A 17,871-nucleotide genomic window follows, 5' to 3' on the forward strand; every position below is an offset into this window, starting at 1 on the left:
CATTATATTGTGATATTATATGAACATACTAAAAGGTCTATAATTTTGGAAACCACTGATACCTGAATTTCCTTTTTGCAGATGGTATGGGCATCATCCAATAAAATAGGCTGTGCCATCAACACTTGCACTAACATCAATGTGTGGGGAAGTACTTGGAGACAAGCTGTCCTTCTGGTCTGCAATTATTCCATAAAGTAAGTGAAAATTTCTCCTAGGTTTTAATTTTTTTTCTATGTCAGCGACAGAAAATCAAAAGAAGAAACAATGTTTATTCCTGGTGCATGGAGGGCGGAATAACCATATCCTTGTCAATTGTTGCTGCCGTATAGAAAAAAGCAATAAAGCATAAGACGACTCACAGGATATATAAACTTTGATTGTAGATTATTGTCTATAGGGACAATATTGTAATTTTATTGCACTTGGATTTCTAGCCATTATTTTGTTGTACAATAGTATTGCAGGAGTTCTATTTCCTTAAAAGGTGGCAATATCTTTTTGTACACTGATGGCTGTATTTTTCTGGCTATTCTTTTATATTCTAAGAATAGAATTATACTAATGAACTTCTTGTACTTTGGTGCATGATTATAAGTTGCAAAATAAACAGGGATAACGGCTGCGCTTCCAGGTAGGATTGGAATAAATGAGAATCCAGGAGTTTTGAGTGCATGGATTATTTTATTGCTTTAATAACAGACTACATGTTTCAACGCTGAACGTACTTCTTCATCAGGTCAAAGGTACTTGAGAAAATAAGATAAAATAAAAGCCAGTTGATTCCTCAAAATGGACAAATGGGATGAAATATAATATGAAGTAAAAAAAAACTACATATCTACATGCATAATCTACATACATAAATGAATGATACATGTATAAATAGACATATATATGCATGAAAAAATTTTTTTTTTTAATTATATATGTACATATATATATATATATATATATATATATATATATATATAAAACATATACACCCATCAATAACTCACATGCATGTAAAAAAAACATTCCATTTTTGCAGGTTCTTTTATGTAGCTTGTCATTGGGAGTGTCAGAAATTTTGTGTATTGTGGCAAATGGCAATGAAAATGGGGATAAAAAGTCTTGTAGGGGACATACCTTGGAGCAGGACTGGAGTAATAGGATTGTAAGGGAGAAAAAAAGGGCATAGATATCAGTGTACGGGGTATAAGAACAGATATCCTTACAGGAGATGTGTTTCATGCATATATATGTCTATTTATACATGTATCATGCATTTATGTATGTAGATTATCGATGTAGATATGTAGTTTTTCTACTTCATATTATATTTCATCCCATTTGTTTTTTGGGGGGAATCATCTGGCTAAAAATACTAATTATATGTTTTGTATTGTTTTATTTTATCTTATTGTCTCCAGTACTTTTAACCTGATGAAGACGACTGTTCGGCATCGAAACATGTTGTCTGTTTTTAAAGCAATAAAATAATCCATGCACTCAAACCTCCTGGATTCACATTTATTCCAATCCTACCTGGAAGCGCAGCTGTTATCCCTGTTTTTTTGCAACTTATAATCAGTCCCTATCCCTTTGGGTCCCCTCACCCGACCACAGGGGGTTTACTGCATCCAATAGGTAGTAATTATTAAATAATTACTAAACAATCACCATCCTTACTAGTCGAGAACATGTTTTTGGATTTCCAGCGACCATCCCACCCATATCTCCACAACAGGCGCCAGGAAACACCTCTCTTTTTTCTATTTTCTATTATTATTATTATTATTATTATTATTATTATTATTATTGTAGTAGTTCTCTGTGGTTGAATAGCACGTTGCACTGAAGCAGATTTATGAAATTAGTGTAAATACTAATAACCTCATTTTCTGTTTCTAGGGGCAATTGGATAGGAGAAGCGCCATACAAATTGGGAAGACCGTGCTCGGCTTGTCCTCCCAGTTATGGGGGCATGTGCAGCAATAACATGTGCTTTTCTGGAGTTAAGTCGAACAAGCTCACCTGGTTTTAAGTTTTAGACTTAAAGCTCCATAGAAGCTCCATCGCTGTTCTTTCACACAGTGACAAAGAATTTTTTACAGTGAAAACTCTTTAAAAGATTATTTGGGAACACCTCCTGCTTTAACCAGGTCAGGTTACCTGTGACAGATTTTTAGTTCCCCCATCTTGAATTCATACTAGCCATCTGTGAAGACCAATCCCGAAGACATAGCCTTTAAGTGGTTTCACTGTATTTGCTTTGTAAAGAATAAGTAGTTGGCATTGGACTACAAATGACTGAACAAGTCTTTACTAGTAACTTTTTGGTGCAATGCCACTTGGTGGGGCTTTATACCCATCAGCTTCTCCACCAGTCACTCAGTGTCACAGGTCCCTCCACGTTTAAATGAAATATCAACACATGACCTTACACGGTACCTTATTGTCATGATTCTTATGTGATGATCCATAAGTCTTAAAATGGAGGAATAATTGGTTATGGTCCATTTTTAAAATTTTTATTAGCAAACCTTTGTCTATAACCTAGCCTAGTATTTTTGTAAAAAATTGTAAAGTTATACATTTAATTTTATTATTGTATTAGTTAATGTAGACTTGTTTTCACCAGTATAGTTTTTTTTCTTAGCTTACTGATGTATGTTACTGGTGATTGGAGGCATACATTATTTTACAACATTTATAAAGATGAGGGGAAGGTAAAATTCCCCATTAAGTAAATGACATTGAACAATTATTTTTTAATGTAAATGGATATACAGCAATGTCAATCACAGATGTCATTTATAAAGGTAAATTGACAAAATCAACAATGATGTGGCAAATCATTATCTGCATTTGTCACAGGTTCTTCCAAGGGCTCATTCATATGGGTGACAATTGTATGTCCCCCCCAAAAAAAACATTTCCATCTTCAGGTCCTCTTGTGTTATAATTCTGTCTGAATCCATTTTTTTCACATTCCTTATGGAATCTATTGAAAATGGTTATCAAAATTATATGTAAAAAAAAGTGAACAGGCAAATGTATGGTTGAATCTAAACTTTCAGCTGCCTAAGGCAAGCTATAGAATGCGTCCCCCTCCATTTTGGAGGGTAATTTTTGAGAAATGTGTGTTCTCCTTGCAGTGTCTCACACCCATGTGGACAACATAGTGCTTCAGCAGGACCCTACCCAGATGTTTGCAGTTCAGTTACGTAATATCTTGTCCACAGCCATGGAAATAGGCCTGATTCACCAACAAGAGTTTGACTTTTTATTACCAAAATACCCTATGATTGCCACCTTCTACTGTCTACCGAAGGTACATAAGGGATATCCCCCCCTTAAGGGACGTCCCATTGTCTCAGGCATCAATAGTCTGACCCAAGGCATCTCTACTTATGTGGACAGGATTCTACGCCCTTTCGTGCTGGCTCTCCCATCGTATGTGAGAGACACGATGGATGTCCTGAGGAGACTAGACGACATCACGGTCCCTCAGGGCACATTTTTAGCCAGTTTAGACGTAGAAGCCTTATACAGCTCCATTCCACACGATAAGGGCTGTATGGGAGTGAAACATTTTCTCTCCACTAGAGGCTCACATCTGGCCAATCACAATCAGTTCATTATGGACCTCCTGGTATTCATTCTTGAGCATAATTACTTTTTGTTTGACGGGCGCTTCTTCCACCAGCTCAGGGGCACTGCGATGGGGAGCCCAATGGCCCCCACGTATGCAAACTTGTTCCTGGGCTGGTGGGAGGAGCGGTTCGTGTTCTCAGAGGAAATGGAACGTTGGACATCTAATATCGGTCTATGGATTCGTTTCATAGATGATGTCCTACTCCTCTGGATGGACACGAAAGAATCCTTCTGTGCCTTTGTAGACATCCTCAATAAGAATGATTTGGGTATCGGATTAACCTCCGAAATTCAATCGGAGACCATCTCGTTCCTTGATCTCCTTATAACAATCACAGGAGAAGGCTGTTTGGAGACCTCGGTGTTTCGTAAACCGACGGCCTCTAACAGCCTCTTAATGTGGCAAAGTTATCACCCACCAGCATTAAAAAAGGGAATACCCAAAGGGCAGTTTTTACGCATTAGGAGAAACTGCTCCTCCCAATCCGACTTTGACCTGAAGGCGGGAGACCTCAAGAAAAGATTTTTAAAGAGGGGGTACCCTGAAAATGTTCTGGATGAGGCTAAAGGCCACGCGAGGAGTCTGGATAGAACTTCTCTCCTGACCCCTAGACAAAAGGAAAACGCTGACAACAAGATTAGATTGATTGGAACATTTGATGACAAAGCCCCCGAAGTGAAAAAGATACTACAAAAATTTTGGGGGATTCTTCGTCATGACAATGATCTAAAGGGCAGAATTGATACCCATCCGGCAATTACCTACAGAAGGGGTAAGAATTTGGGCGACCGGCTAGTTCACAGCCATCTAGCACCGATCGCATCAGACAATACCTGGCTCCACAGAAATAGGATCAAGGGGACCTATAGATGTGGAGACTGCAGGGCATGTAAACACATTAACCAAAGCAAATCCTTCTGTAGTGTAACGACGGGAATATCCTACCAGAATCGTGAATTTATCAACTGCCGCACCATGGGGGTTGTGTACGTGGCTACATGCCCGTGCCCCTTGAATTATGTAGGGAAGACCATCAAAGAGTTCAGAGTCAGAATTCTGGACCACATTGGGAACATCAGAAGAAAAGAAGATAGACCCCTGTCGACTCACGTTCACAAATACCATGGTGGCAACCTGGATGCCCTAAAATTTCAGGGCATTGAGAAAATCCGTCCGTCTCCCAGAAGAGGGGACTGGAACAATAATATTCTAAGAAAGGAAGCCCAATGGATTTTCCGCATGAAATCTGTGAAACCGGATGGCTTAAATGACAATATCTCTTATGCACCATTCATTTAAGTCAGCGATCTCTCTATGACATCACTTAAAGTACTACACATCTCCTGATGTGTTATACTCACCACTGCTCCGTTTTTGTGGATCCTTGACTGTTAGACACATCTATTGTGCCAACTGATGCATCTGAATAATAGTCCGATGCATCCAAACTTCGTTTGTATGTATTTATAACCAAGATTACCCGGTTATATACATATTGATGTACACGACTGCATTATCTTTCCTATGCATCACGATGTTGACCCTGCCATACGCCAGTCACGTTCCGGTGACATCATACTTACCTGAGTGCCTGCACCCATGCGCACCTCTAGCGATGAGGGGATTTGCCTTATGTCACTCACTGTCAATTCGGCCGACCCTCCTCGCTGTCATGGCCCGATGATGTCATCCGTTGGATGGGCGTGCCTGGGCTGACTGGGATGCGCCTACCAGGGTGTATTGACCAATTAAATCAAGAGGGAGTGGTTTCGTGATGTCACGATTACCACCCACCGATTCTCCTGGACGTGCCTGAATTCTCCAATCACGAGATACGCCTGGCCTACTGGGCGGAGCTTACTGGATTTATACTCCAGCTGTTCCGCCGCGCCGGCGGCTACGACTATTACACGCTGGCGCCCACCATCAGGACGCCAGCGTTTTTCTCTTTGTTTGTGTGTCTTTGTATGTCCTACTATAATTGAGGGTACAATTCCTCACTCTATGTACCTCATCCTCTAAGTGTCTCCTGACGAGCCCCGCAATCAGGGGGCGAAACGCGTAGAGGTAGAGAGATGAGAAGCTAGGACACCAGTACACGTAGCACATTAGGACCTATTGCAGACTGGGAATTATTACCCTAATTGCCCTATGTAAATACAATACAATATGGGGCAATAAGAGCATCTTCGGACCTTGAGGATGCACCCACCTGCTGACCACTCAGTTAACCCTATACTCTGAGTTGGTATTGTCCTTTTTAATTTTGGCGACTGTGTGTGATGCCTTACCTTATTTATACACAGAATCACGCCTTTTTGGAGAGTTGTATTTTTAATATGTGAATAATAAAAGCTATATTTTATAAATTTCTCTCCCCAATGATACCTGCGATTCCCATGTGGACAGCAGGTGTGAAGAAATACTATTTTTAAATATCAAGTTCTGCTTTGTAGCTGGTGATTGCTCCCCTTTGTAAATGGTGCTACCTGAGGCAAGAGGCTCTACTCGCCTTATGGCTGGCGCACCCCTCGGAGACTGGACACATAAATAATAAATTGTCAGTACGCTATCCATGGAAATCACAGATAGCATACTGAAGAAATAAATGAATGTGTGAATGAGCCCAAAATCAGTTAGTTATAGTCAGTTCTATCTCAACCTTGTAAATGAATTGTATAATTAGTAATATTTGTTTTTTATGTACGTGGACTAGTTGTATGATCTGCAGTGTTATCACAGGCATAGCTATATGTGCACAGTGGTAGTAGTTGAGGGGGGAGTAACCTATGCAACATAAGAATACATAGAAAGGCCTTATTACATATTTTCAACTGTAGTCCAGTAACTGAACCCAATGGTTCACATTTTCTGTTTAAGTCGATTTGCTGCATTGTCATCGATGTCACTGTTTCCATGTTCGATTTACTGCATTTTTGCTTCAACCAAGTCCTCTAAAATCTGTCCACATGTGACCATTTCTGGCATTAACTCACCATTTATGAAGCTGTGAAGTTCTGATTTTTCGTATTCACATATGATATTAAAGCACTTATATGTTTAACTTATATGTCAGTTACACTATTCCTGTCATATTTTGGGGTTTTTGACCAGCTGTAGTATATATTAGTTGTAATTAATGAGAAGCTTATTCCTTCTAATATTACAAATTCCTGTCTCACTGATCATTTTCAGTTTGTTAAAATATGTTTGTGTTTTTATGTATGATAAATTGTATTTCAACTATGAAAAATGATTTATGAGTTTGTGAATAAAACTAATCGGTAGAGTAATACCCATTAGAGAACATCACTGTTTTCATATGTATGAATATAGATGAAACTGGGAAATTAAAGCATAGTTCCATTTTGTGTAACTGTGTATATACTTTTGCGACTATATTCTTTCTTTGTGGAGTGAGAGGGAGTTACACTTAGACAAAGGGTATGTTCACATTAGCGTCAGGGCTTAAATTTTTTTGTGTTGTTATAGGAGCAGGACAAGTATAAAATAATGGACACCAGTGGTATCCAAAAACCTGTGTTGACTATAATGCGGTCCATTGCTATTCTGTTGAGACATCCAACAAGCCATGAAAAAGTCACAATTCCTAGAACACAGTCACACTCGCTAGTCTTTAAGGGGCCTTATTAAGGTTTGTTTGTAGTGTGTAGAGGCAAAAGAACAGGACACAGGACCATTCATACAGTTGCCCCATTTCTTTATTTTAAAGAGGGTCTGTCACCCGACTAAACCCTCTAGGAGAAGCTTACTAAAGTAAGTAGCTCCCAAGCCCGACCCAAGTAATACCAGTGTTAAACTGCTAGCTTTATCGGAATATACCGATAAAGCTCCCAAACACTGCACTACCATAGCCGCTGAACGCTGGACCAAGCTTACATCGGTCCAGCATATTCACGAGGGGACAGTCTGAGGCGCTCCCCTCTGCCTCTCCCCAGGACTGCCTCTTCCACACCATAGGCCAGCAGTGACAATCACCGCTATAAGCTTGGTCCAGCATTCAGGGGGCTATGGCAGTGCAGTGTTTGGTAGCTTTAACGGTATGTTCTGATAAAGCTAGCGATTTAATACTGCTATTAGCGGGGTAGGGCTATGGAGCTGCTTACTTTAGTAAGCAGCACCTAGAGGGTTTAGCCCATGTGACAGGTCCTCTTTAAATGCATTCATTCTATATCATAGTATATTATAGTTTAAATGGTTGAAAAAAGACACATGTCCATCTAGTTCAACCAAGGAAAGGAAAGGGATTGGACGAGGAAGGGATTTAGGGGAAAAAATTCTATATGACATAACCATCAATGTTATTTAGGTGTAAAAAGGCATCTAGACCCTTCTTGAAGCTCTCCGCTGTCCCTGCTGTGACTAGCGCCTGAGGCAGGCTATTCCACAGATTGACAGTTCTCATAGTAAAAAAGCCATGTCACCTCTCGTGAGTAAACCTTGATTTCTACAGACAGTGCCCCCTCGTCATTTGATTTAATCTGAAACAATTTACCACCATAATTTTTGTATGGACAATTCATATATTTATATAAATTATTCATGTCCCCACGTGGTTGTCTCTTTTACAGATTAAATAAATCTAGTTGTTTTAATCTTTCTTCATAACTGAGACCCTCCATACCCCTTATCATTTTTGTGGCTCTATGTTGAACCCTCTTCAGCTTCAGGGCATCCTTTTTATGGATATTTATGGATTATGGATATTCCAGGGGCATATTCCAGGTGAGGCCGAACCAATGCCTTGTACAGTGGTAATATTACTTCCTTATCCCCGGAGTCCGTACCACTTTTGATGCATGACAAGATCCTGCTGGCTTTAGAGGCAGCTGATTGACATTGCATGCTGTTGCGTGTTATTCAATTTATGATCTAATAGTACCCCCAGGTCCTTCTCAACAAGGGACTTCCCCAGATTTACTCCCCAGGACATATTTCTCTGTGGATTATTAGCCCCCAGATGCATAACCTTACATTTTCCACATTGAACCTCATTTGCCAAGTGGATGACCAAACACTCAGTTTGTCCAAGTCTGCAGCCTATGAACATCCTCCATAGACAGTATTACACAACACAGCTTGGTGTCATCCGCAAAAATAGACACAGTGCTATTAATTCCTACCTCTATATCATTAAAAAAAATATATTAAATAGTAGTGGGCCAAGCACAGAACCCTGGGGTACACCACTCATAACTGGTGACCATTCCGAGTAGGAATCATTGACTACAACTCTCTGGATACGATCCTTCAGCCAGTTTTCAATCCAATTGCAAATTATTCCTGCCAAACCAATAGACCTTATTTTACCCATCAGGCGTCTATGAGGGATAGTGTAAATTGCCTTTGCAAAGTCCAAGAACACAATATTCACAGCAGCTCCTCCTTCCAGGCATCTGCTCACTTCTTCATAGACGCAGATCAGGTTAGTCTGACAACTTCTATTCTTAGTAAACCCATGCTGACTGTCACTTATTATACTATTTGATGTCACATACTCCAGTATATAGTCTTTTACTAACCCTTCCAATATTTTTCCCAATGGAAGTTAAGCTTACAGGCCTGTAATTGCCTGGCGAAGTTCTAGAGCTCTTTTTTATATATTGGCACCACATTTGCCTTGCGCCAGTCACTTGGCACCACACCAGACATTACGAAATCCCTGAAGATTTTAGACAGCGGTACAGCAATAACAGAACTGAGTTCTTTTAGAACTCTGGGGTGTAACCCATCTGGTCCAGGAGTCTTGTACACATTAATTTTATTTAGCTTAGATTGGATCATGTCTACATTCAGCCAGTCTAGCATTTTACAGGAAGCGTGATCCGCACTGGCACCACCCACGTCAGAAGTTCTTTCTTCTATCATATTAACGGAGCTAAAAAACCCATTAAGTATCTCTGCTTTCTCTTGGTCTCTAGTCACCGATGCCCCATTTTCAGAATAAAGTGGCCCTACCTGCTCTGACCCATTTTTTTGCATTGATATGTCTTATTTTTGTATTTTGGCTGATTTGATTTCCTTTTCACAGATTTTGGTAAGTTTTTTGTAAGCACTGAAGCCTCAGGTGACCCATCAGATTTATATTTTTTGAATACCCTCTTTTTATAATTATTTACCCTTTTAACTTTTAGCTGTAAGCCACGCAGGGTGTAATCTAGCCCACCTATACTTGTTACCTATTGGAATAAATTTAGAAGTATAATGACCCAGGATAGATTTGAATTTCTCCCATTTAACATTAGTATCACCATGTGACTGTATTTGATCCCAGTCTATATCCTGTAGTGCAACCCTGAATTGGAAATTAGCCCTCTTAAAATTCGAAGTTTTCGATTTTCCCACCTGTTTTCGCTTTTTACAGTTCTACAAATTTCATTCTAATAATGTCTAGTTGAGCCTCAGTCATTTTCTACTGATTTATTGTTACTTTATGAACTATACATTATTCAGATAACAACAAATAAAAACAAATACCATTATTAAATATTTAATCAATGAATTACAAATATCGTTCTTAAAAAAACATGTATAGCTGAATCTTCTCAGCATCTCAGTTAGTCCTTTGGAAAATGAATTAACATGCAGGCAGGGCGCTGATCAGCTTGATTTCTTTGCAACTGCCCGGAAACTTCATCAACTTTTGAAAGTGAACTTCTTCCCATCTGTTGGTTGATGGCTTACTGTATTTACTGGTATATAGGAAAATGTCCAATTTGTCCTGTTAAAATATAGAGTTTTGGATATACTCAAAGTATAATACTACCTCTCTTGTAACGCACATATGGGATAGATAAAAAAAACTGATCCGATTTCAAAATGGTAATTTTAAATAATTAAAACCTTCTTTAGTTAAAATAATCGTTCTTCTGGCAGTAATAACTTTTCATACTTCAGTGTTCAGAGCTGTGTGACATGTCATTTTTTTTGCAAGATTAGCTGACATTTTTATTGCTTCCTTTATGAGGACTGCACAGGCTTTTGATCAATTTGTTATATATTGCAAAATGGTTAAAAATGGAATAACTGTTATTACAGCCACTGCTATATCAGCCACTGTGTCGCCACAACTGCCAGAGTTCCCCCCATAGTAGTCACAGTGCCACCCCCCCCCCCCAGCATGTTACACTCCTCCCCATCCCCAGCATGTTCAGCCCCCCCAAACAGCATGCTCTGCTCCTCCCCCCACAACATGCTTTCCTCCTCCTCCCTCCCCCTACAACATGTTCTTCTCCTTCCCCCACAAATTATTCTCAACCTTTTCTCAACCTATTCTCTCCTGTTCTGCTCTTCTCCCACCCCCTAACAAATATAAAAAAAAAATTAAAAAACTTTACTCGCCTTTCCCCGCTCACCCAAAGCAGTTGCCGTTGTCTTCTTCTCTGCAGTGGACGACTTCATGATGTCATTACTTCTGCTGGCTTCAGAGCCTGTGCGTACAGCTATTGTTCACATCAGTATCATGTGTCTCCTTCAAAATTAGTCCCAGGGGACTCTAAACATTCTCTGTATTACTTCTGTGCCCCATTGAGTTTCATAATGCTGAATTGTTTTTTGGCCCTGTCAAATGGCAGACAAAATATAATTACAGCCATATACATTTTTGTAAAATAATTTACAGTACGATATATCAGTAATAACATAATATATATGATATACACAAAAAAATGTGAGAAGTAACAGAAAAAGTGTTAGTCATTAGGATATTCTATTTTTTTACCAAAACTGAACACATATGTATAAAGAAATATGGGATGAGGCGCAGTAAAGAGCTGTGTTTGAGTTTCAGGCATTGCGGTTACTATAACAACCTTGTAGGTTGGTCACCATAAGAAGCTGGTTACTGTTTAACATGTCTTTCTACATTAGTCCTGATTAGGTGAATCAATATGATAACAGCACAACACACTACCGTGCCTTGTTTTACAACACCTCGCCTCACGGCGCTTACTTGGTTGGACCTGTTTCTCTATGTCGGCTGTTAACTATTTTTTAAACTGAAAAAAAGCCATTAGACATGGTCAATGTCAACACCGAGCACCACGGTACCATGGAGATCACGTATGGTAAGGTGTCAGCAACATTTCATTTGTGATATCTTTATTTGAATTGAATATTTAGTGATTTTTCTTTGGCTTTTCCGTAGTTTTCATAAGCATAGTAGTGTTGTGCACCTGTATCAGAAGAGACAAGGTGGAAAATAAACAGACTATCTAATATGAACTGCATTTTAAGAGGTTTATATTGAAAATTCTTTCAGTGTTTGTCTATTTTTTTTATTTCCAAGTGTTTTTGTTTTCAAATTTCCTTATAAGACGTGAACAAAACAGACTTTTATCTTTAGTCTCTATAATTCCTTTCAAAGCTACAAAGGAAGAGATTTTATTGTATTTTATCACAATAGCTCACACTTCTGGGATCAAAGATGGCTTAGGTTTTGTGTTCTTTCCCTTATTTTTATTTTTACTTGAAATTTATTTCAAATTCCAATTCAGTAAATATTATATTGTAGCAAATATATTATTTAAATAATTGCCAAATTTTAGATTTTTCTTTGATTGTTTTTAATATAAATTTTAATATTTCAATATTTTAAAGTGATTGGAATTTTTTTCTACATATATTTCACAAGAAGACATGCCTTTTCTTATCCTCCAACAATAGGGAAGTACTGAACAGGGGAAGTACACACCTTCATGAAAGAAAGACCCAAAGCAAATAGAATTCTGAGCTTAGCAAACAGATCTTTATAGCAAGTTAATTGTTAGGAACATGAATGAATTATTAGCTTCTTCTTAAATCAACAAGACACTTTGTAATGAAGATTATTTTACATCAAGATTGGAACTTTCTTAATTGGTAAATTAATGTTCTATCATTGTCTATTATCATACTTAATTTATTTTCTCATATCAGTATTAGATTATTGCTTTTTATATATAACAGCAGAGGGGGATGTTAAAATAAATATATATTTTTATATTTATAAATACATAAAAACTAACATCAAACAATAGGTGACTCTTTTTAGCTCATCTGCATACGACTTCAGAGGCGATATATATATAATCAAAATCAATACAAAATGTTTTATTCATTATAAATACAAACAGTGCACTCTCTCTAGAGTGCAACACTTTTTGCTTTGTGTATATATTTATAAAAAATAAAAACATTTGTATTGATTTTGATTTTGTGCTTACTGTTCACTTTTTAATTCCACTCTTGACCATAAATGTTCCTACATTCTGGATTTTCACATATTATCTGGACAGACAAATTACCAATCCATACTGCATAGTGGTGATATCTGCTGTCTGTTTGATGTTGTTTTATATCTTCCAACATTTTGCAAAAATTTGGAGGAATTTTTAACCTCAGTTTAAGATTCGTTCCACAGGTGCACAGTGCCACAGATCAAATAAGAGGCGCCACCTTTTAGTAAATCCGTCTGGGATCTCTGCCAGGTTGGACCTGTTTAGATCAGGTCTGACCTGGTGGGCTTTTAGCTATGGGTTTAGCTGGTTTACTGGCGACGACTATAGTAAATACATTGGGAGTGGGTATTCTTGCCCTTCTTCCATGAAAATGGCCAGAATGGGACTTTTTGGATGCCTTGTCTGCCAAAATACTGGCAGATAAGGCTTTATAAATTACTCCCAATGCAACTTTACAAAAACCATAGTTCATGGGCATCAATGAGAGCATGAGACCAATCTCCAATGGCCTCTTTTTTTATTAGTTTGCCTGGAAAAACCCTAATATTCCTGTTTACTGTAAGATATGGAGAGACTTATCAAAAGTGTCTGAGAGCAGAACTGTTTTACTTGCCCATGGCAACCAATCAAACTCCAGCTTTAATTTTCTCACAGCTGTTTATCAAATTAAAGATGAGCTCTTATTGGTTTGCATTGACAATTAGAACAGTTTTACCTCAGATATGTCTGATAAATCTCCCTAAGGCTACATTTACACAACATTGTGCCGCCGTACCGTAGCATGACGGGTACACGTCGTTGACAGGGAGAGGCTCCGTGCGCCTATTGCTGTCTATGGGGGACATATATACGCCATATATGCATCCACCATACGGCTGTGTGAATGTAGCCTAATACTGTATATGGGCTGGTACAAGATAAACAAATTTTTACATTGTAAAGAAGTTGACACCAGCAAAAAAGGTTCCAGTTGCTAAAATTATCTTTAAAACTAAACTTTTAAGAAAATCACATGAATTAATGATCATAGTAGACTTTGCAATTTACTCTATTAAAGACAGCTCGGGGATCAACAAGCCTGATAATGTTTGCAAGGAAATCTACTGTCAGATTTCCTGATTATTAAATATTAATGAACTGCCAGTGTGGATAAAACAATATGGTGGTCATTTATTTTAGTTTTTTTAGGTTTTTTTCTCTTATATTTAAGCCTTCCTTTGGGACATTTGATTATTTGTCCAAAAAGTTGCAACTTTTTCAACTGCCCAGAAAAGTTTTTTCTTTCAGTGTTATACCTGATCTATCTTTAAAATCCACATGTGGATGTATGAAAAAGTTGCAAGTGTTTGCGTAATGATGGTACAAAGTCACAATTTTTTGTGCAAAAAACTCCAGTCCTGAGCAGATGTAAGGAATAGAATAGTATAGGCAGCAAAGGTAGGAATGAATAGTATAAGTCACAAAAATTTTCAAACTCAAAAAATCCAAATCTGTTGGTAGATTTCCTTAAACCTTTACACAGTCACCAAATAGTCTAATCTCTGTACAGAGCTGAATCATCAAGGGATTGATGAATTATGGAAAGTGCTGCTTTTCTTATCGCTGTGTCAGATAAACTGCTCACTGCAGGAGAAAGAAGAAGCAGTAAAAATTAACAAAGAAGCTGGTTTACTAAAATGGGTATTCCAGGAATATAAATGTCTCATACAAAAACCCATAATGCTATAAATAAATGAATACATTTACTCAATCTTATCAATCACAAAACTGAGCCTAAATAGTTTGCTTTCATGATTCACACAATTTTATAAGCTTTCTAAAGCAGACAGATGGCCGCCATCTACAACTACAAGTCCCATGATTCCGCATTTCTCAGTAACAACTCCTCCCTCTTATGCTCTGCTTTCAGTGATGATGTAACAGATTGTCATGCTCTGTTACCATAGTAATGGTACTTTGCCCCACTAAGATGGGTCTCACCACAACACTTGTCATACTGAATGCACTGCAGCCAAATGACTACACCAAACATAGTGATGATCACATGACCTGCCGAGGTAGGTGCAGGACATGTGACCAGCGGCCATCTTCTGTCCTATGTTTCCTCACAGGGACAAAGTCACAGGACTGATTTAAGGGCCTGTAGCATATTCACTCTTCATTACAGTCTATGTCCACAACATTTTTCTGCTAAAGGGACAAAAATGTGAAATATCAACTAATTACATATTAGCTTGTATTTTAATGACCCATTTAAACTTGAATTATGCTTATTTCTGAAATATCCCTTTCATGAAGAAAAGTACAAAATTAGCTATTATGCCTTGCTTTTTTCATTTCTGAAATTAAATTGGTTGAAAGTTTTAGTTACGATTTAAGGCAATATTTACACAACCAGGTTGACTCTTGGTTACAAAAAGGAGATGTTTTGTGAATTTTGTGAATATGTGTGACATTAGATTTAAAATATACGGGCACATTTACTTACCCGGTCCATTGGCGATCCAGCGGCGCCTTCTCTGACGAGGATTCGGGTTCTGCCGGGATTCACTAAGGTCCGTGAGCCTGATATCCACCAGGTGTCACTGCTGCGCCGAGGTCCGCCGTAGTTCATCTTCTACGTCCCGGTGCATTGCGACACAAATTATTTTTTAAATTCTCCGGTTTTTCCAAATCCGTCGGGTTGTTTGACGGTCACGCCCCCTGTTTCTGTTGCGTGAAAGCCGGCACCCAATGCGCCAAAATCCAATCACGTGCGCCAAAGTCTAGGGGCAATTCGGCGCAAATCAGAAATCATTGGGAAACCCGCAGAAAGTGCGTGATTTGGACCCTTAGTAAATGAGCACTATAGTCTATGAGTGATCTGTAAAAAATAGATTACACAAGAACATGCTCTAAATTTTAACACCTGTGCACACCCCTACAGGCTTAGCTCTCTCCATACTGCTGAGGTCCCACCAATAGCAGCAGTTAACCTAACTTATCTTTCAATGGGTGCTGCCATCTTGGATGACCGTTCACCGGAGGGTGGCGATTGGTTACTTGCAGGCTTGCCATGTGCAATGATATCCAATAGCCTGCAGATGGCTACTATTGCCATATATACTCGAGTATAAGCTGACCTGAGTATAAGCCGTATATAGCCAGCAACCCCCTTGTATATAGCCAGTGCCTGCCCCCAGTATATAGCCAGCAGCCCCCTTGTATGTAGCCAGTGCCTGCTCCACAGTATATAGACAGTGCCTGCTGCCCTGTATATAGCCAGTGCCTGACACCCTGTGTATAGCCAGTGGAGAAAAGGAAGGGTACTTGTCTCAGTTTTCCTTCCTAGAGCAGGAAGGGTACTTGTCTCAGTTTGGCGCACAGTTTGGCGCACACAGATAGGTATGTCACCTATCTGTGTGCGCCGAACTGAGACAAGTACCCTTCCTGCTCTACCGACTACGCTTCCAGACCGGTTTGGCAACCGCGTCTTGAAGACCCTTGTCCACGGGCAGCACCAGGAGACATTAACCATCTATACCCTCATTAGAGTTGTGCCTAAATCAGCACAACCACATCCAGTGAGCCTCTCTCCATTCTTCCCAGTCAGCACCATAAGCTACTACCATACTACTCTATGAGCGCTTTTCTGGTCTTTCCTTGTCCGGCTTTCTAAATGACCCACTATATAGCCAGTGCCTGTACCCAGTTTATAGCCAGTGCCTCCCCCCAGTATATAGTCTGTGCCTACCCCCCAGTATATAGCCATAGCCTGCCCCCCATTACATAGCCATTACCTGCACCCCACATATATAGCCAGTGTCTACACCCCATTATGTAGCCAGTGGCCCCCTTGTATATAGCCACGGCCAAATGTCTGAATCGCCACTTTTTCTCCATTTTTCCATCTATTAATATTTGAATAAAAAATTATCGAACAGTCACAAAGGTCCCAAACTGATATAAATTAAAGAGAGGGTACATACTGCAAAAAATGACTTAGGTCCATACACTAAAGTGTAAAAAAAGTTATTGGTCTCAGAATTCGGCAAAAGGAGGAGGCGTCATTTATAGCGCAGAATGAAAGCCATAAAAACAGAGCCCACAAGAAAATACTGCAAATGCATTTTTCTGTCGGTGTCACCACACTTTAAATTTTTTTTCCAGCTTTCTAGTATATTAAATGGAATATTATATGGTGCTACTAAAAAGTACAATTTGTCCCACAGATACAAAGCCATCACAGACCTCTATAAACATAAAATAAAAAAGTTATCACGTCTGGAATGAGGAGAGTCTTGTAAGGGTTAATGGACACACAACGGCAGATTTATCAAGCTGTCTGAAAGACCAGCAGTGTGAATGCATCCATTTATACAAAAGGTATAAAAGGAATTGCACACATGGACAGTTTCACTTTTATGTTAATAAGCCCCAACTTGAGATCATCAAATCCCTCCCAGGTAAACATCTGCAAAGAGTTTGTATGTTCTCTCCGTGTTTTCGTGGGTTTCCTCCTGGTACTCCGGTTTCCTCCCACACTACAAAACATACTGTTAGGTTGTTATATAGTGCTGAGTAATCTGTGTGCGCTATATAATTAAAGAATTATTACTATTATTGATGAGATTTCAACTGACTGTCAACTGTCTGCCTCACTCCGGAAATTAATATATAGCGCTAATGCAGAAAACGGAATATTTCCCCCATGTAATGGAAAACCTAGCTGCTATGAGACCATTGGTCAAGTGGGCAGGAAGTGGGCATGACAGGTAGTGGGGATGAAAGGAAGTGGGCATGACAGGAAGTGGTGATGGCTTGTGTACATTTTTACAACAAACAAATCTGTCATAAGTTCCTGGCATGAAAAAGTCCCAAGACATTCAGAATATTTGAAGGTATTCTACTGTTTTCAACAGAGTTTTTGGTTGCCATTTTGTACTTCTTACCTCAATTACCTCTACAAAATAACAACCACACCTCAGTACATCATATTTATAGGTAACT

At 38.9% G+C, this 17,871-nt stretch overlaps 2 protein-coding genes and 1 long non-coding RNA gene across 3 annotated transcripts in view; 2 read left to right on the top strand and 1 right to left on the bottom strand.

Annotated features, from left to right (window-relative positions):
- The window catches only part of R3HDML (R3H domain containing like), a 44,320-nt gene extending 41,790 nt beyond the window's left edge, over window positions 1–2,530 (top strand). Inside the window, exons 6-7 of the mRNA XM_072111041.1 lie at window positions 82–197; window positions 1,897–2,530. Coding sequence (XP_071967142.1) covers window positions 82–197; window positions 1,897–2,029 — 249 coding nt within the window. The 3' untranslated portion in view covers window positions 2,030–2,530. The remainder of the gene's footprint in view (window positions 1–81; window positions 198–1,896) is intronic.
- Window positions 2,531–10,100: 7,570 nt separating this feature from the next.
- LOC140064300 (uncharacterized) overlaps window positions 10,101–17,871 on the bottom strand; it is a 39,077-nt gene continuing 31,306 nt past the window's right edge. The window contains exons 2-3 of the long non-coding RNA XR_011847747.1: window positions 11,006–11,224; window positions 10,101–10,385 (exon numbers count right to left, since the gene is read on the bottom strand). This is a non-coding gene — a long non-coding RNA (uncharacterized lncRNA). The remainder of the gene's footprint in view (window positions 10,386–11,005; window positions 11,225–17,871) is intronic.
- Window positions 11,517–17,871, top strand: part of HNF4A (hepatocyte nuclear factor 4 alpha) — a 79,608-nt gene continuing 73,253 nt past the window's right edge. The window contains exon 1 of the mRNA XM_072111043.1: window positions 11,517–11,730. Coding sequence (XP_071967144.1) covers window positions 11,682–11,730 — 49 coding nt within the window. The 5' untranslated portion in view covers window positions 11,517–11,681. The remainder of the gene's footprint in view (window positions 11,731–17,871) is intronic.

This window comes from Engystomops pustulosus, chromosome 6 (genome assembly GCF_040894005.1).
Source record: "Engystomops pustulosus chromosome 6, aEngPut4.maternal, whole genome shotgun sequence".
Classification (NCBI taxonomy): Eukaryota; Metazoa; Chordata; class Amphibia; order Anura; family Leptodactylidae; genus Engystomops; species Engystomops pustulosus.